Genomic DNA, 20,184 nt, shown 5'->3' with positions numbered 1-20,184 from the left:
GAATCAAAAGGAGAAGTCGCATTTCTACTGGCTTGTTTAGATTTGAATAATCATATAGGGCAGGGATGTCCAAAGTGCAGTTCAGGGGCCATTTGTGGCCCTTGGGATGATTTTTATGAAGCCCTTACCCACAACTAAAACAGATATTAATTTAAATTTCCAAGTCAGGAGTTGATGTAGATAAAGAAATTAGACAATTCTTCTCATTGAAAGAAATGAAAAGAATTTTTGTGTTTAGTTTACACATAATATCAAATGTTAATGTCAAATTTATTTATATAGCACTTTAAAAACAGGTGTAAAACTGCACCAAAGTGCTGTACAAGAACGACAATAGCACAAATTGATAAAACAGAGTATCAAAACACTACTTCAAATAAATGCCAAAGAATAAAAATGAGTTTTGAGAAGCGATTTAAAGTGATCCAGGCTGTGGGCAGATCTAATTTGGAAAGGTAAAATAAAAAATAAAGTTTGCTGAACCCCCCGATGCTTGCAGAGAGGTACAATGCAGTTTACAGATTAGGTGGAATAAAGATTCAGCAACGGAGTTGGAAAAAGGGTAACAGAGACACGGATGATAAAAAAAGACAACAGAAAAGGATGAGAGCGGATAAAGGAGTCTGCATAGGATCAATTAGCAGGACGCTCCAAAAACTTAAATGCTATTATCTTATTATTAGGAGATGTAATTAAACAAAGAGCGGAAATAAACAACAAATGAGAAAAATAAGGTTCACAACTTGGGTGAAGTGATTGAAAATTAGCTAATTTTCACACCCAGATCTGTTTGTAATTTTTATACCAGCTAGTTGAACCTGAGAAAATAATACTCCAGACTGCAGAGAACAAAATCCTCAATACAGCAGATTAAATCAAATTAATCCCATAATCTCATTGCCTTGTATTTCTCAACAAGAGAATACTACTTGCAAATAAAATTAAAAACAGTTTAGAAATGCCTTTTCTGTCAGTTGGTAAACAGACAGCAGGTGCTGATTATAGTCGAGGATTTGACGCAGAAAGATGGCGGACTCACATTGCAGCAGTTGAAGGCCAGCTGGAGGAAGTCAGGCGGACAGTCTCCAACCATGTGCTGGAACGTGTGGTAGTCCAGGCCGAAGTTCTGCTCAGGAGGACACATCGGAAAACAAACAGGAAACTCATAATAAAAGAGAGATAAACATGGATACAAACATGCTTCATTAGATGTTTGGCATAGTGCAACCCTGCAGCCAAAGCCAGGCTGATGTCACAGTAATCTCCCTGACATTGTCCTGCTGTCTGCCAAGTCCCACTGTGCTTGCAGGCCGTCAAACTATTACCAACAACTGATTCCTAAAATGGGATTTACTTGTAAGCCTGACTTAATGGTGCAATCTATGCTAGGATGCAAAGGATGATCCCCTCTAGTAGTTAATATACCGACTGGATTTCAGCATTAAACAAGATAAATTAGAGGAAGAGACTATATAAACAACATATCTTTCACATTTTTCAGAAAATGCATTTTAAATAACCTAAGCTGTGCATTTCTTTATATTTTATAAGGAAGATTTCTCTTCTTAAGTTTTAAACCATCCTGATTAACTAGTGAATTATGAATCAAATGTAGCAGATAAATCAGATTTTTATTCATGTTCTAATGGGCAATTAAAATTTACGGCAAGTCACGAGAAAAACAACAATACACCAACAATTAATATTTAACTAGAGGGTGTGGCACTGAATTACACTGCTTCAATAAATGGACGTAAAAAAAAAAACACACACACAAAACTTGTTGATCAATAACCTATAAAGTGCTGGAAGGACTAAAAGGTGAGCAATAAACAAGCCAGTAAATACATAATAATACAAATTTGAAATCCTTGACTTTAAGAGGCAACACAGAATTGAAACTCAGTGGTTAAAAATACAAACTGCTTGTATGTGTTAGAATACATACATCAAATTTTAAACTAGATCTCTTAGCATCTTTTATGCATTTTTATGCATGTAACATCAATTCTTTATGTGGTAAAATTGTAAGGAAATTATCCAGCCTTTGTAAAACATCAAATCCTTTCAGGGCTATTTGGTATATTTATGGTGTGCCCCCATTCTGCATAGTGTGTGTATATTAAAAACCGAGAGAATGAGTGGAAAAAGCAAAGAATTTCCACATTGTTTGGGGAATTATTAATGAAGACTCAGTTTAAAGATTAGAAATTACTCCGGTTAAATATCAAGAAACAAGGAGTGTCTTCTGACCTTTGCACAAGTCTATAAATTGGCATTTTCAAGTTCTACCTTCAGAAACAAAACAAATATTTGCTTCATACCATGAGGTTGGATTATAAAACTGCAGAAATAAATATTTTAACATTCTTCCCCAGATTTGTTTGAGAAGTGTACACTGCAAACATATACACAGGGTGTTGTAAAGTCAGGAGGTAGAGAAGAGAGGAAAAGTCGTTACCTCTGTGCGGGGAAGGAAGTCGGGGTCGGCTTGGATCCTTGCAATGACTTCACAAAGAATTATTCCATATGAGAAAACATCAGCCTGGAAACAGTCATAATAAACTCAGAAACACATAAATTTATACATAATATTCACTCATTTTTAATGCAACTTTTGTATAGCTATAGTTGTGGTGAGAAGATCACATACACTGAGCATGGAAATAATGTAGTAGTAATTTGAACTTTTAAATGGGCAGTATTATGTATTAAGTACTCTTTTATAGCACACTCAACTAACTCCGCTACTTTCAGTTGTTATAAAAATGCTATATATCAAATATAATGTAAAATAAATTTACTTTGCAATTTATCTCCTTGAAATTGGGCCTCTGTCTCTTTAAGAAGCTCCTACTCTTTCAGATACTCCATCTTCAGTACATAATCACAACATTTCTCCATTATGCCATTTACAACTGTTCTTAGGAGCCTCGGACTGAGAAGTAGCTCATATAATGAGGTGTTTGTTCATTTCTGCTGTCAATAGTCTGAAGGAGTAAGTGTTCAGGTACCCCTGAATGGCTGCCATCAGAGATTCAAAGATTCCTCAAACATCCACAAAAGAATCAAAGCAACAGCATATTTTTTGTGAAGAAGTAACAGAATAATATGATGTACAGCTAAAAAAAAAATCAGTTTTGTATAACAACCGGTGTTGCCAAGTCTGCTTATTAAAGGCCACTTTGGGATTGTTTTTGAATGTCAAGTTGCTTATTTGTGTTTGACTTTCTTTCTGAAAAATAGCTCCGCACAATAAAGCAAAACATTAAAGCCATTTGCAGTAATGTAGTGTCATATGCAGGCATTTGCTGTAAACCCACTTTAAAACCTCTTAGTGTGGTTGCCAGTTGGCTTTTTCTGGCCTCATCTTCATAAAGCTGGTTGATCGTTGTTCTTTCAATATCTGGCAACACTGGTAATAACCCCCTTTAATGAGCTCCTTGGGTTTAGCAAACTTTCTGGGTACTCTATGCACATTTTTATGGTGCTTACCTACAGTCAGCCATGTTCAAAGTCAGTAAGTTTCACATTCAAGAATCTTCACAATCGCTTTTTATGAACTGTATATAATGTAGATTATATACAGATTATGTACATTCAAATGTGTGCATCCGATTCTTGCTCTTTCAAAGCACTGATATCACTGACATATGTGGTATTTATGCTCATGATGAGTGGATGTTACGCTCTGCTTGTAGCTGTGATGTCATGACAGTATCAATCAATCAATCAATCAAATTTTATTTGTATAGCACATTTCAGCAGCAAGGCATTTCAAAGTGCTTTACATCATAACAAACACAGAATCACAATGCAATATAGAATCAATCATTAAGTCAAGTTACATCAATAAATTTGTAATTGATTACATTTCAAATACAATTCTAAACAGGTGGGTTTTCAGTCGAGATTTAAAAGAAGTCAATGTTTCAACTGTTTTACAGTTTTCTGGAAGTTTGTTCCAAATTCGTGGTGCATAGATGCTGAAAGCTGCTTCTCCTCGTTTGGTTCTGGTTCTGGGGATGCAGAGCAGACCAGAACCGGAAGACCTGAGAGGTCTGGAAGGTTGATACAATAAAAGCAGATCTTTAATGTATTGTGGTGCTAAGCCGTTCAGTGATTTATAAACTAACAGCAGTATTTTAAAGTCTATTCTTTGAGCTACAGGGAGCCAGTGGAGGGACTTTAGAACTGGTGTTATGTGCTCTATCTTCCTGGTTTTAGTGAGAACGCGAGCAGCAGCATTCTGGATCAGCTGCAGCTGTTTGATTAATTTGTTGGACAGACCTGTGAAGACGCTGTTGCAATAATCAATACGACTGAAGATGAACGCATGGATGAGTTTCTCTAGATCTGGCTGAGACATTAGTCCTTTAATCCTGGAAATGTTCTTCAGGTGATAGAAGGCCGACTTTGTGACTGTCTTTATGTGGCTCTGGAGGTTCAGGTCAGAGTCCATCACTACTCCCAGGTTTCGGGCCTGATCGCTAGTTTTCAGTTGTAATAACTGAAGCTGTGCATTGACTCTAGATCGTTCCTCTTTAGGTCCAAAAATAATAACTTCAGTTTTGTTTCTGTTCAGCTGGAGAAAGTTTTGGCACATCCACACATTTATCTGTTCTAAGCATCTGTTCAGTGATTGGATGGGCTCTGTAAATGGCAAATGCACAGTAGTGCATTTGCACAACTTGGATGCAAAAAGCAAATTCTGTCTGACTTAAACTGATCTGAATCTGCAAACCTTCTTTGGACTAATAGAGATTTTACCTTCTCGTTATAGGGTTCATCTCTCAGCACCTCAGGAGCCATCCAGAAAGGAGAGCCAACCACTGCAAGCTTTTCTCCATCAGCCCTAAACAGAACACATGAGCAGAAAAAAAGCTTAATGTCTGCATCATTAGACTGATGTGTGAAATAAGCTGGTACAGAACGTGAGTCCAAAAGGAACTGGATGTTCTGCTGTGTTTGGAAGCTGCTCTGTGTGAATATGGCAGCCAGTTTATGTTTAAAACAACCCACAGATGTATCTAATCAGTCCCATTTGCTCATTTAGATTTAAACTAAATTTATTTTAGATGTATAATGTTCAGCCTGGAGGTTAAATAACATTTATCTACATATCTTTTATCCAATTACAGATTTGGTTTTTTTTTTTACTTAAAGGTTTCAGGATCAGATCAAAGTTAACCTAATCATAAAAAGCAGTTTGTAATAATTATATGTATTAAGGGAAAGCAGCCATCCAAACCAATAAGAAAAAGCAACTAAAACGAATACGTGGTTGGTCCAACCTTGGCAGCAACAACTCACTACAACAACTATTAGCAGAAAATGTCAGTGAGTTTATTACATCTTTAGGGAGGAAATTTGGCCCACTCTTCTTTGCAGCATTGTTTTACTTTAGCCACACTGGAACCAAGTAACGGGCTGGACTTCGCTGGGTTGCTAGGCGAGGGACAGTGCCTGCTGACGTGACGTTACATTTCACAAATCTTTGAAATTGGCCATTTTCCAGACACCAAAAAATCTTAATTTATTGGAAAAAAAACCCCAAAAAACAGCAGGATGGTGTTTTTTTAGAAACCCAAATGAAAGTATAAAAACATGCAAAATGTGAATTTTACATAATATGTGCCCTCTAATGTTCAAATGCAATGGTAAACCAGCTGACCAAATGTGCTGGAACTCTGCTGAGGTTGCTAGGTGGCGGGGCTGGCCCTAACTGGGGTTGCTAGGTAACAGCTCAGTACCAGTTGAATGCGACTTACCAATAAGGAGGTTCTTGAAACGACTTACAGAGAGCAAAAAAAACAAAAAACAAAAACATCTGGGTGATTTTTTTTAAGTACATGGACTGAAAACAGTTGAGACCCAAAAGGAAGTATCAAACATGCAAAAAGTGAATTTTACATAACAGTTCGGGTTGGTTTGGATAGTTTTTTTCACCCCAAAACAGATTAAAGTCAGTCTGTCTTGTATTTACTTAAGCTATTTTTGTCTGACAACAAAACATAACATCTCCTTTGATGATTTGAAATATTTCAGAGAGCCTTTTCACAGCACGGTAAACAACCAAAATCTGTGTGGTCATATTCATAAACTTTTGGAAAAGATCAGAGGAATTATTTTGGACATTTTGGAGAACAGAAAGCAGACTCCCTGCTTCTTTTTTGCTACTGCAGGATTAAAAAGTGAAAACCCCAGATTGATTTGATCCTCCTGCTATCAAAACACAGAGGCAGAGAATGTGAGCTGTAGAGGCGGCTTTTAGTGACCTGTGTGCTAATAAATAACCCCTGGAGGAGGAAGAGGAGGAGGAGGAGTAACTAAGCTGAGTTTGCTGTAGGAATGAAGAGCTGACACAAACAAAAAGATGATTAAAGAAATAAAATTCTTATTACGCGACATGTTTTCCCTGAGTGTAACCATAATATTACAAATAGAACTGATATTAACCCAGAAGATGGGAGATAAAGAAAAGAATGAGCCTCACTAGTTTGAAGGCCAACACAAATGAGACGCATTAGGGAGATAAAACTGAACTGGCCTTCAGTTTGAGTCACTTAAATATGATTTTTCTTTCTGAAAATTATCCCTCATAATGAGACGAGTAGAAAACAAACAGCCAGCATGTTTCAGTTTATTTCATCTTCTAATTTTTTCTTTTTCCTGCAAACTCCCCCTGGTATTTTTAAGATTCACTCCGACTCTTCTTACTGTTTGGTGGGAATCTTCTCTGCCAAGCCGAAATCTCCCACCACCGCCGTGTAGCTGTTGTCGTCGCATTTGATCAAGCAGTTCTGTGAAGACAGACACCCCCAAAAACACAGAATGTTACTTGGGGAAGTTGCAACACAGATGGATTAAACAACAGTTTATGGTTTATTAACCAGACCTTCGCTTCTTATTTAAAGTAGTAATGAGAAAACTGTGCATTACAAGTTTAGGCACTTCCTTCCTCTTCAACCTACTGTAAAATATTCAAACTCTCACTGGAACCAGCAGTGAGAATGAAAGAGACCTGTAAACCGTAAGAAATTATCATGACACCTACTTAACAGAGCTGCATATTAATGTTCACGGTTTATTTGTGATGCATGAAGCTAATGCACAACTTAAATCTCATAACGCTTTCCTTCCTAATCTCCGTAATTTGCAACGGTCGAATACAGTTAGCTTCTCTGAAAACTACAGCTCCATTTGCACATGCTCACTGGGGAAGTTAAAAGTTAAATTACTTTAAATGATTTGAGGAAGTGCAATGTTTCTACCCTCTGAAGGCAGACAGAAACAACTTAACCGTAAACAACTTACAAGAGAACATACCCGCTGTCCTTCAAGGCCAAACGTGTCTGGGTTAGCTTAAAAAATTCTGTAGTAATGCAGCCATTGTTGTTTACAGTGAGACAAGCTGTTCTAAAAATGATTAATTAGAAGAAAACGATGCAAAATACTGTATGAAATGGTTCTCTGTCATTACTGACAGAGCAAACAAAAACTTTATTGTCATTTCTGATTTTTATGAAGGAAGACTGTGAATTTCTTTTTATAGTGTTGCTTTAATCAAATGACATTTGTAGGATCTATGTGCACCAGTCCCATTATATGGGCTATTTTGTTCTCCAGATATAAAATAACTAAATTTAATTTGTTCCACCATTTTTTCCTCTGGAAAACTGCACACACTGTCTTTCTTTCTAAAATCTAAGTCTTGGTTCTTTGATTTTACAATTTTATATTGCATAGATCAGCAGATTTAGACAAGTTTTATTTTGTAGGAATAATATGCAAAAGTAGAAAAAAAATTGCTGATTCCCTGGCTTAATGTTAAACTAATTTATATCCATTTAGGGCTTATTTTTTAAAGGAAGTTTTTTTTTCCTTCTCATAGTCAAAGGTGTGTTTTCAACATTCCTGCCAATAAATTTAATGAACCTTCAGTTTTACAATTGGTCATCGTTTCTTGTTGGAGCCCCAACAAATATGTGTTGGTGCATATTTTCTTTTTTTTTTCTTTTTTTTGTACCCCTCCAGGGGGTCTTTTTGTGGGTTCTAGCGTCCCTTATACGACAGTAGGCTGACAGGAAACTGGGAAGGAGAGGGGGGACGACATGCGGCAAATATCGTCGGGTCCGGGAGTCGAACCCGCGACGGCCGCGTCGAGGACTCAAGGCCTCCAAATATGGGTCGCGCTAACCGCTACGCCACCACGGCACGCCCGGTGCATATTTTCTGAGTTAACTGAGTTAAAAAAAACACAAGACAACTTGCAAGCAACTTTTCAGCAACATACTGGAGCTCAATTTAAGTCAGTAATTCCTTAATGTTGATGAATAGATTATTTCATTTTTAAATGGGAAAAATGTCTTGTTATAAGTGAAATAATCTTTTTCTAATTAGCCTCATCTAACCTTGGAGGTGAGGTCCCGGTGGAATATGCCTTTGGAGTGCAGGTAGGCCACACCACTGGCGATATCACAAGCTAGTTTCACTCTGGCGGGCCAACTCAGGTGCTTGTTGCTGTCTAGAAGTTGCTCCAGGTTTCCTCCGTTGATGTACTAAAGAAAGAGGAAAAACATTTCAAACATGTGAGCAAACAGAATATACAGAACTGTATAGAAGTGGTTAAAAAAAAAAAGAAATTTAACTTATGTCACAGTGTCCCAAAAATTTTGTTTGCAGCACAACTATAATATTTGAGTTGAGATTTTTTTTTTGCAGAGCATATTTGAAATATTTGGGTGCAAATTTGGGTTTATTGTTTATTGAAAGTCTCTTTTGACTTGAAGCTGAGATCTATTATAGCATATATTTAAATATACAGACAAAGTGAAACTACACTAATGTAATAATAAAGCACTTTTCCCAAACAACTAATTATCACACGGGACATAACTGAACAGCCAAGAATTTATTGCGACAAACAATAATATCGTTGAAACCAATTTCAAGTAATATAATGGTAATGGAATGATACATTCTCAAAGATCAGTAAACTTTAATTTCTAAAGAACATTTTAAATATAAAAAATAAATAGAACAACAAATAAACGAATTATGAATCGAAGTAAACAAAGTTGTCATTTGAAAAAAGGGGCTAGTGGAGACCATGCATAAGACTGAAGACTTTTGTCATCCAGTTTTTGGTAGAAAGAGAGAGAAAAGACAAAAACAATAAATCATGCAAATGAAAATGATTGAGCTTGTTTTAATTTATTAAGTGATTAACTGATTTATTGCAACAGGCCTACGTATTGACTTAATCTCAATTAAAAATATCATGCAGACTCATTTTGCAGAACTGGCATAACAGATATTTTTCTCATATATGAATATGGAGTGTCTGTCCAAATATAGACTCAAGAATGAAAACCAAAGAAACCCACTTCACTCCGTTGGGTTTTGGGTTTGTCGCTTTGTCAGCTTTGATCCTCAAGAACTCGTCTGACCTTCCTGCTGGCATGCAAACACCCTAATCCCATGTCACATATCATGAGCAGCAGCAGTTAACTAAAGAAAGTTGGCATGACATGGAGAGACGGTCTGGTTAAGCTGTGGTTACTGACTGACAGGCACAGAATTAGAGCAAAGGCAGCACAGGGTGGTGCTGGAAGGAAGTCTCCACCGTTGGCTTCGTGTGGCTTTCACTGATTTGTTTTTAGAAGACATTCAATTGTATTTTTCTACTAAATTCTTTCAGCTGAATCCAGATTCACAGTTTAGACCAGATATTTGTACACTCTGGGTAATTTCTTCTCACTGTCGAACATTAAATTTGACTAAATGTTTCCTCTTTTATGTCAGTTAGAACAGGAGGTCAGAATTGTTTATTTCTTTCTTCAAATTCATAAGCTTCATTTACTTCCTCTAAACTTGGTTTATCCATAAACTATACAATTTGGGTCAAAACCCAAACATTTTTTTATGAGGCTAAGAACAGGCCTTTGTGATCCAAACATTGATTTTGTTCCTTTTAAGGCACTTTTTGACTAAGTTAGCAGAAATCTTAGGGTCATTTTCTGTTAAGAAGACCCATTTGTGCCCAAACTCAACTTCTTTGCTGATATATTGAGATGAACATGTCAATATATTTGTTTCTCATGAAACCATTTATCTCAGTCTCAGCTCAGTTAACGTGAGCTCTGGCGCAGTTTGAATGCACATGTGAACGCCAAGCAAAGTGAAAACTAGAGCTGGAATGGTTCATCGAATGAGTCAAGGACCTCCATTACTAAACTTCCTTGAGACAAATCGTCTGCCTCGAAGGGTTAACATAAATAGAACCAAAACAAACGTGATAATGTAATGCCAATGAGGGAAATGGCTCGTAGGTTGTTTTTTTTTTTTTTACCAAAGACAAAAAAGAAATCCTCCAACTGCTAAAATCTGACGCCATTCCATTTTGTGAAAAAGGAAATTGAGCTCAAGTCTTCTTCAGAAGTTTTTGTGTCATTTTCTTCAGTTGTTCTTGGTGTAGCGCTACCACAGGTGAGGACGGGAACATGTTTTTCAAAGGGTTTGGTTGGTTTGACACAGTGCAGTGTGAAAGCGAACCGCAGCAGCTGAAAATGTAACACATGTTGCCATTTTGGTCCTCAATTGAATCAAGTCTACTAGACTATCAGGTGTAAAAACAACTTCAGAAACGGTAAGAATTTTGTTGATCTTAACTGCTCTAAAAACAGAAAAACGTCATAATTTTTTCAAGTCAGACAGTGAGAGAATTGGGTAAATGATCAGTTTCCAACAAAATTTTCCTCTTGTCTTATAAAACTGACAGAATTTAACAGTAAATAACAATACAAACTGATAATAGTATTTCTCCTTAAAACTGAACACAGCTCAACATTAATTGATAATGGGTGACTTAAATTGAAACATGTCCAACTTCTATTTTCTTTATGATCACCTGAACGACACAAATATCACTCTACGGTAGAAGAATACCAGTGATAAAATCTCAACCAGCTCAAATAAAATTGGAAATAAAGTTGTATATTTTTTCCTAAAATCTGCTTTAGAGTTGCTGATACCACGCAGTCAGCTCAGTTTGGGTTTGAGCCATATAGGAACCTCTCCATCATGATGTACAATGAAGAGAAATGAGGAAATACAAAACATATGTCAGGTCAAAAATGTTGTGGAAGTTACTGTGATGGACTGTCTGGGATTCGGGCTATAAACCCTGGAAAAACTCGAACAAAGAATCCTTGTTTGCTTTCCAGATCAGCTTAAATCGCCATAATCCCATCAGAGGTCATGACTCACCATCAGCCCTGAATATGACTAGAGGAGCCGGATGCATTTAACTGAAAGTCAGTATAATCAGAGCAGGTCATCGTCCATCAGGTCATTTTGGCCCTTGCAGATAATCATGTCCAACTGTCAAATCATCTTGTGATGCTAAATATTTGCATTCTGAAGCAATTCTGGAGCCAGCTGGTGGAAATTGTGAAACCTAAAACGTTTAAGAGAGGATGTAGCATTTAAAGTCATTCAGTCTTTATTGCAACAAAGACTTTAGCTGCTCTTAGGTTAAAGGTTTACCGTCACTGCATGAAGCTTCCTCACTATTCCAAGAAAAGATGTGGTTTTCATCCGTTTGTATCAAAGTTAATGAGTTTCTCAAGGTAACCTTGGGGCAATCCTGTAACTTTATTCCAATTTTCTTCTGCATACAGAGTCACAGAAACCACGTAACAAAAGAAGAAAAAAAACCAAAAAATGCCAGGAGCCTGCGACCGACATGAGACGACAAGATCTGTTTACCCTGCAGAAGGAAAACAAGACCTACCACAATGTCTGAGCAGGCATAATCAGACGTGTGCCTCACAATGCGCTTATTTACATCACAACTACCGTGTGTGTGTGTGTGTTTGCATGTGCGCAAACTCTGTAAGACTTGGTATTATGGTACACAGCTGCAGAAAGCTGGTGGCTTCCTCTCCCACGGCTACAATAAACACTTTCAAACTGCAGCACAGAAGTAATAAAGAACATGTGTGAGTCTGGGAGCATCTTCTATAAACGATGCCTTCATCTGAGCGAGTGTGATGTAATATTAGCTTAAAGCTACTTACTGTTACATCTAACATACCGTGTCTTACACATCCTGTCACATTACAACGCAAGTTTTAATGTGTTTTGTTGGAGTTTTATCTGACCAAACATAGCAGCACATACAATCAAAAAATGTGAACATACGTCCAAAAGAGTATCATTTGTCAAATTAAAAGTATATTTTGAAAATGTGTTTATTTCAAAAAGACAAAAAGTAAAATCAGAAAAAATAATAATAACCCAAATAGTCGTGCCAATTGACATGCAATTTTACACAAATTGTTCAAAAAGGAGCAATAAAAGATTAAAAGGCATTTATGATTTTATGCCCCTCTTACAACAAACTTTAAGCAGGCATTACCAAACTTTTTGTTAAGCTTACATTTCTGTTTTTAAAAGTTTACTTTTTTTGGCTTAATGTATTATTCCAGTTTTACATGGAATGTTTTCATTATCTATAAGTGGAAAAATCAGAAATAAAAGCTGTGCGTAATTAATCTATATATTGTGTTTTACTTAGAGACAAAGTTCTTAAAGTAAATAGACTTTTAAATAATATTCTAATTTAGTAAATGTGTTGTTTTATATATAGAAAAAATATTAAAATGCAGCATGCATTTTTTTTATTCTTCACTTTAAAAGCCCTAGATAAAATTCAGTGAATCTTGATTCTTTAATCTCTGTTGAATTCCATCTCCTCTGTGCAGGCCTCAGACTTTCGTTAAATAAATTTAACGAACAAATAAAGTCATGAAAACTGAGAAATATGCCAGACAGGTTAGGAATGACGTCGTAAAGTACGTTCAGGTCATAAATGAAGGCAACCTGCACCCACAAACTGACAGGCTGAGCAAAGTGAACATCACACCTGGTTTATGCTGGTGTCTCACCACATTAGTGTCTGTTGTTTCAGCTAGTCGTACTTTTTATAAGAGAGAAGAGCAAGGAAGGCCCAAACAGGAAAAGCAGCAAAGAAGTTTGAAAGCATGTCCATTTTTACAAGAATATTCATGGTTGAATATTAACAGAAGTTTCAAAGACTTGTAAAATCATATAATGAGTAACACCCATGCAGCCCAACCTTCAAGTTAAATTTGTATTAGGGAAGCACTTCATCTATAAATTCTTCACCTGCTACTAATTGTTAAATAAGGTCAGATTGTGAAATCCACTGCTAGAAGACAGGAAATGTGGTAAATATCTCAAGCAAGAGCATAAAAATCATATAGATCTTCTTCAGATCTGAATTCTCTAAAAACATCTTTAAACTGAGAAGCAGCCAACATGGTATCTCTGGAGGAGCTGCAGTAACTTATAGCTCAGGTGGGAAAATATCCTGACATCAACATTTAGTCGTTTACATCACACATTTTCATGTAAGAGTGGCAAGAAGAAAGCCAAAGGGAGTTCTGTTTGCAGTTTGCCTCAAGCCATGCAAGAGAAACTAAAAGCACATGGAAGAAGGTACTTGGAGCAGATAACACCAAAAATTTAACAATTAACAATTTGGTTTATGAGTACTGCACATCATCCTGAACACACCATGCAATCTGCAAAGCACGGGGGCGGCAGCACAATGATGTGGGGAAGCTGGTTAAATTTGATGGGGACACTTACGAAGGAAAACAGGGTAAACCTGGAAGAAAACGTGACTGTGAATGTAACAGAAAATCTAAACGTAAAAAAAAAAAAAAAAAACAGCTCAAGGAGTATAAGTACTTTGAAAAGCAATACATGTATTTAATGTGGTGTATTTTCACAAATGTGGACATAATTAATCAGAAATTCTCACCACTTATTAAAGTTAGCTTAAAAATAACTACAATTTATAATTTAATTCTTTTATTGATCATGTAAATTCATAAAAAAATCTTTCTTTGTCTAATTTCATTTGGCAAAAAATGTTGAAGCATTTAAACTAACAATGTAGGTAAAATAAGGAACATAAATTCAGTACAATGGGAAGAATCATTTATTCTGAAAATGACATGTTTTAATTTTTCACACCTTCATGTGTTTCAGATAAAAACATGCAACTTTTGTACCAATTGCCTTTATATCCTGAGGCTAAATGTTTACATTTACCGTAAATAAATAAAAATGTTATGGATGCAAATAATACATTTACATGCATTTATCCATTTCATGATTGATAAAGCAATGCTTGTTTTAAATTTTGCAGCTGAAGGCTGTGAAACTCTTTTTAAGAACCTTTCTCAGACAGAAACATACAACTGAAACGTTAGGTAAACTAGAAGGCTAGTTTGGTTCTTTCGGTTTTCCACAATTACAGGCTTTTGTGCTCTTGGGTGACGCGATGTTCTCCTAATAATAGTTGGGACATGAACTCCACAACAAGAGATGGAACATGACTGCAGAAGTAGTGTGCCTTTCATTAGCTGAGACATTTGATCAGAGGTGTCATTACTTTGTTCTGGAGCTTTAAAGGTGACCTTGCATGCTTCCTTGAACAGATTAGGATAGGTCTATGGGTGACACAAAACATATTACATTTTTTTCCACAAAATCATTTTTATATAATGAGATTTTAGTTTGTTCAATTCTGCCTATTTTGAGCCGTTTTAAGGTATCTTGTCACTTTAAACCCGAATGAGATGAAGCGCACATAAATATGGCTGCGAACAGATGCATAATTTTACAGCCGTACACATTTCACACGCAGAAGTGGAGCCTCCCGCACAACCAACAAGTATGGAGAAAGTGGTTTCTGGATGCTAAGTCAACAACAAAACATGTCTTTTCCAGCAGCAGTAAAACAAGTTGAAAAAAAGTCCTGGAGCTATGCTTAGGTTGCTAAGTAACGGGCTGGGTTTCTGGGGTTACTGGGTGAAAGGTCAGTGAGTGCTGATTGTTCTGGAGGTTTTTGAAATGGTTACTTTTCCAGACACCAAGAAATATTAATTTATTGTCACAAAACGGCTGGATTTCTTAAAATTATTTTTTACAGCTGGGATGTTTTTAGAAGTTGTAGAAACCCAAATGGAAGTATTGAACAAGCAACATCTGAATTTTGCATAATACGTCCCCTGTAATGTGAAACGGTTTGTGTTTACTTCCTCTTACCTCTGTCAAAGCGTGAAGCTGGCCCTCGTGGACACACACTCCCTTAAACCTGGAAAAAAAAACAACAAAGAATTTTGAAAAAGCTTAGAATAATCTAAGGTTTTTTCTGGAATATGTAAGCTGAGAAACCAGGCAAGACTGAACAGGTGATTGCTGTAGGACTGTCTGCTAAAAGTGGGATAATAACAGCCCATCTGCCTCACCTACATTCTTCCCATTTCTACCTTTGCCTTGCCCATCAATTTCCAAGCCTAATAAATCTAACCAGCCACTTTAGAGCCTGTCTATTTCTTTAATCTGAAGTTAGGGCTGAATAATCAAAAACAAACATCATGTTCTTCAACTAACCAGACACAATGTGCAACAAATGGACAAACTTTGTTCATGAGCTGCTTTGAGGGCTTCATAACACTCGAGGCAAAGAAAAGGTCACATTTCTAGGTCTTTGCTGGATTTTTTAGCAAACAATGACTCCACAGTGTTTGTTCACAGAGACAAACATACAAGGCACGCTCAACAAAGATCACTTTGTACAAGATGTGTGCACACAGAAGAATATTTATGCATGTATGTGCATGCTTCGTCCACACACTCTCCCACCCAGAGGCTTAGAGCAAGAAAAAATAAATCATGTCCTGAAGAATATTTCGATCATTTTGTTTTTCTATTGTTTATTTCAACATTTATTATTATTGCAGGTCATAAAACGAAAAGATTTAAACAGGTGCAAAGAAAAAAAGCTCTGTCGGATGTTTACAGCGTCTTAATCAGCAGTAACTTCTGGGTTCAGACTCAAGATTCTGTTTTCTACAAAGTTCTGGCCATACATCCATGATCAGTGGATATTATAATACAACAAGCAAATTAAATATAAATTAAAAATGAGTTCAACTTTGATATCCATACGACGGTAAAACGTTTTTTTTTTTTAAATCACAAATATTTACAGTAGGCTTCCAGTTATATGTCAAAACAATAAGCTCTTCTCAGCAGAAATGTTTGGTTTCCTTTCAAAAACCAACCAAATCTAAGAACTTAAAGCATACGGTTTTAATTTAAATGGGATTAATGATATTGCAGAAGATGATTATTTTCTGCTTTCTATGTAAAAAGTCCTTTTGATTTGTGTTTATGATTATTGGAACACCAATTTGTGTCCATTTCCAATCATTTAGCTGTTAATTTGGGTGGACATTAGGTAGTCCTCCATTATGCCCCGCAGCATGATGTTGCCACCACCATGCTCAATCTTTGTCTTCTTAAAACTAGCTTCTGTCCTCTGTGGACATTATTAAACATTAGCGGCTCCTGGACAGATTCTTAATATCCTAATTAGTCCTGTTGCAGTAATCAAGTAAGCATAAAAAATTAGAATAAGCTTAATAATTTCCATTTTGATGATTAATATTTTATTAATGGCAATTTTGTTGACAGATTAGTAATAATTGATTTTATTGAAAGTTTCGGTTTTGTGTTTCTTTAAGTTCCTTTTTATTTATTGTTTCTGACTGATGTGTTTTATTTTGGATATTTAAAATGTATTCCAGTTCCAGTGTGGAGTTTTGTGAACAAAATAAAAATGTATTAGTCTTTGAGAGGGCAAACTGGCATTATTACAAAATTTTTATTATAGTAGTTGAAAATTGTTTCAAAATGACAATATCATCGTTTATCGCAATAATTTCCAGGACAATTTATTTTCCAGGAACATTTGTTATTGTGACAGGCCTAATCCTAATGAATCTTTCTTTTGTTGAAAGGAGCCAGTTTAGGTCAAATGTTCCAACGTTTGGGTTTTCCAACAGAACTATATCTCCAAACATATCAAAACTGTTAGGAACACACAACCCCGCAAGCTTTTTGGCTCAGCAGCATCATTTTCCCTTTGAGGTTTTGATCTGAAATTCAATAACATTCAATAATTTGCTGATGGAAGCCATATTACGTAAAAACACTTGTCAATTTCCTCAAGCAATCGATTTGTAGAGTCAATAAAATGCTGACATAATTGTTTAAAGTCTGTAACGACATAAAAATGTCATTCCTGCTTTTTGCCTCCAGGCTTCTGGTGCAACTCTAAAACAAACTGTCTCTGCGTTTGGTACTTTTTCTAGTTCTCCCAAAGGAAAACTGTCCACCACCACAGGGGATCATGAGCTACAGAGAGAAGATAGTGATGATAAAATAGGCTGGTGGAAATGTTTTGAGTCATTATTTATATGGAGAGAAATTATAACCAAGAACACTGTTTGTTAAATTCCAAAAAATATTCAGGTTTTTACATTGTGGTTAAATTACACTTTAAAAGTCAGCTGCTGTTGCGACATAATGCGTTAATCAACGAGCTCAACGAAGTGGAAAATAATCACATTATTTTCTTAGCTTTGGTTGTAAGCAGCATTAGCAGGGATTAGTAGCCTCTTTAGTCAGATTGTTGATTACCTCAGTATGTTTGGATGGCAGAGTCGATTCATGAGCTGAACTTCTCTCAGCATGTTTGCCCTGTTGCTGCTGAGTTTGTTCATCTTCAGAGCCATGACTTGGTCTGAAGCGCGATGACGTACCTGAAAAACAGAACAGCTTCATTTAATGCTCAAAGACAGGCAAACATGTCAAAACAGATTATTATATTGCATAACTTTTAGCTACAGTAATGGTAAAAAGGGTTTTATGTACCAAAAGACAGATTTTTAGGTGCTAAAATCTGTTCTCAGTAGGACAAAACAGATATTATGGAGTTATTTAACTAAACAGCACGCTACAATTGCAAAAATCAGTTTAACACAATATCAAACTCAACTCAGAGAACCAATTGTTGCAACCCTTCAATCTGGGAAGTGTTTAAAGGTAATCTATAAGCAATCTAAAGTCCATGGTGAGAAACATTATTCACAAGCAGGAAAAATTAAGGACTTTTGCCAGTCTTCCCAGCAATTTCTCACTAAGACTGCAGCATGCAGTGCTAAAAACATCCCATAAAAACAAAGAGTTCCCAGTCTTTACTACGTGCCCGTTAAATGTCGGAGTTCATAATGGTATAATGAGAAAAAGTCAGGACAAATATAAAGAACAGAAATAAATTGCTAAAACATCTCGAACAATGTTCTAAAGCAAGATCAGAGCAAATGGAGGTGCTTGGCCACAATGTACATCACCATATTTAAAAACCATACACAGAACAAACTTCTGAAACCAAGTGTCAAGCATGGTGACGGAGGAGTAATGATATGGGTTTGTTTGGCTCCCACACAACTGGGAACCTTGCATTCAATTGAGAAGTCAAACAGCATGTATTCAAAGTATTCAATATGAAGCAAGGGTTTGGCCCTATATTAGTGTTACAGGAAAAATGTTTATTCACTGTCACTGGGAGCAACACCAGCTAGCTTTAGCGTTCACAACAGGCTCCGCTGAGGAGAACTAGCTGCAGCTTAGCTGAGAGCAAGGGAGCGGGTGGTAGCAGCCCGTACATGAGGATGATTGACAGCGCGAACACCCTCTAGCTTTAAACCCGACTTGCATAGCGATCTGCATATCGGTGTGTGTTTGTTATTACACACACCGATATGTAATGGTTCACATGGGTGAACCATATTCACCCACATAACCATATTCACCCAGTTTCACTGGTTACTATATAAATTCAGTCAATTTAACATTTATTTATTTTACAGGAACACATACAGTATGTATAACTTTTTGTTTATTGTGTTATGTTTTTATTATGTAAAACAATTTGAACTGCCTTGTTACTGAAATGTGCTCTACAAATAAACTTGACTACAGTAAAATTTGCTTCAAATTACAGCTTTTTAAAGCCATGGCTAACATACAACCTTGGCTATGCTAGGTTTTTAAGTGTGATTTCCAGAAAGAAAAGCTAATGCTCAAATGCCAGCTAACGTTTCCGCTAATGCTATACATGTCTCCTAAAGTCTTTAAATTCAGAAATCTTCTTTTTCTGATGGTAAAATATTCAAATGCTGTGCTGCTCTGACAGTTCACTGCTCTTCTGTTTCAGTTTAAACTAAATATGGTTGCAGAAAAGGCCTTGGAAGCATGTTAAAAACTCTTCTGTGAATAAAACTTGCTAAACACATATTTAGCACATGCAGCGAGACGCCAGAGGAAGCAGATAAAGAAGGCGACACAGAAAAGTGAAATGAGGTCAGTCACTACTGACCAGCCATGATAACAGAGTGCATGTGTCATTTTCAGAACCCTACAATCAATTTAGTACTGTTGTGCACTGGGATCATCTCAGTTTTTAGATAGCTGTAGCATCAGCATTCATTTATCTATGGCTGACCGGACTTGGGTGGAAGTCACCGCAGAAAGATGTAGATTGCAGCACCATACCAGTTCTAAAGTCTTTAAGGTTTGCTCTTAAAGACGTAACCATTTAATGTGGTCAATGTTACATTAACCACATTTCAAAAGCAAACACAAATATGTTACAAAACAGCATGAACAAAAAGGACGTCCCTTGAACTCGTCAATAAATGTTAGAAACTATCAAAATTCCCCATTTCTTCACAATCTTTGAAATAGAGGTAAAAATAGATCATACCACCACAAAAAAATGCTGCACATTTAAATTAACCGATGATGCATGCAGGCAAATAGGAAATATCAACCTACAAAACCACTGAGACGCTCACAACGTGACTGTGCTTCTGTGGACAGACACATTTATCTACCTACATTTGCTAACTCATTTCCTGGAAGCAGAAACATTTATAGATCAAGATGAAACTAATCTGACACGACTGTGCCGACACTTCCTCTACTTCTTCTATCGACAGAAGGCTAGGAGCAGGAAATTATTTAACAATATCAAAAATATATGCAAATAGTTGCATGATGTCTATGACATGTTTTATGTTTGTTTGTACCTAATGAATTGGCCTACAAGTCAGAATAATGACATCTTCTAGCTATTTTAATATCTTCCTCAAACACAGGTACAGTAACACAATGAATAGGTGGCATCATTTACAAAAGAAAGCAGATCTGACAGCAACAGAAAGCTAAAAT

The 20,184-nt window shown here is 36.4% G+C and overlaps 1 protein-coding gene and 1 long non-coding RNA gene across 3 annotated transcripts in view; one reads left to right on the top strand and one right to left on the bottom strand.

Annotated features, from left to right (window-relative positions):
• The window catches only part of tesk2 (testis associated actin remodelling kinase 2), a 41,556-nt gene that overhangs the window by 6,741 nt on the left and 14,631 nt on the right, over positions 1 to 20,184 (bottom strand). For both annotated transcript variants that reach the window (XM_032566037.1, XM_032566038.1), the window contains exons 4-10: positions 17,590 to 17,711; positions 15,148 to 15,196; positions 8,415 to 8,561; positions 6,721 to 6,803; positions 4,771 to 4,855; positions 2,462 to 2,545; positions 1,040 to 1,126 (exon numbers count right to left, since the gene is read on the bottom strand). In XM_032566037.1, coding sequence (XP_032421928.1) covers positions 1,040 to 1,126; positions 2,462 to 2,545; positions 4,771 to 4,855; positions 6,721 to 6,803; positions 8,415 to 8,561; positions 15,148 to 15,196; positions 17,590 to 17,711 — 657 coding nt within the window. The remainder of the gene's footprint in view (positions 1 to 1,039; positions 1,127 to 2,461; positions 2,546 to 4,770; positions 4,856 to 6,720; positions 6,804 to 8,414; positions 8,562 to 15,147; positions 15,197 to 17,589; positions 17,712 to 20,184) is intronic.
• LOC116722017 (uncharacterized) lies at positions 4,970 to 10,670 on the top strand. Its single transcript, XR_004339703.1, has 3 exons — positions 4,970 to 4,982; positions 8,623 to 8,627; positions 10,432 to 10,670. It is a non-coding gene; the product is annotated as an uncharacterized LOC116722017 (long non-coding RNA).

The sequence above is a fragment of the Xiphophorus hellerii genome, chromosome 6 (assembly GCF_003331165.1).
Source record: "Xiphophorus hellerii strain 12219 chromosome 6, Xiphophorus_hellerii-4.1, whole genome shotgun sequence".
NCBI lineage: Eukaryota > Metazoa > Chordata > Actinopteri > Cyprinodontiformes > Poeciliidae > Xiphophorus > Xiphophorus hellerii.
The sequence above is the reverse complement of the archived record's forward strand: the minus strand, read 5'-3'. Positions and strand labels throughout refer to the sequence as shown.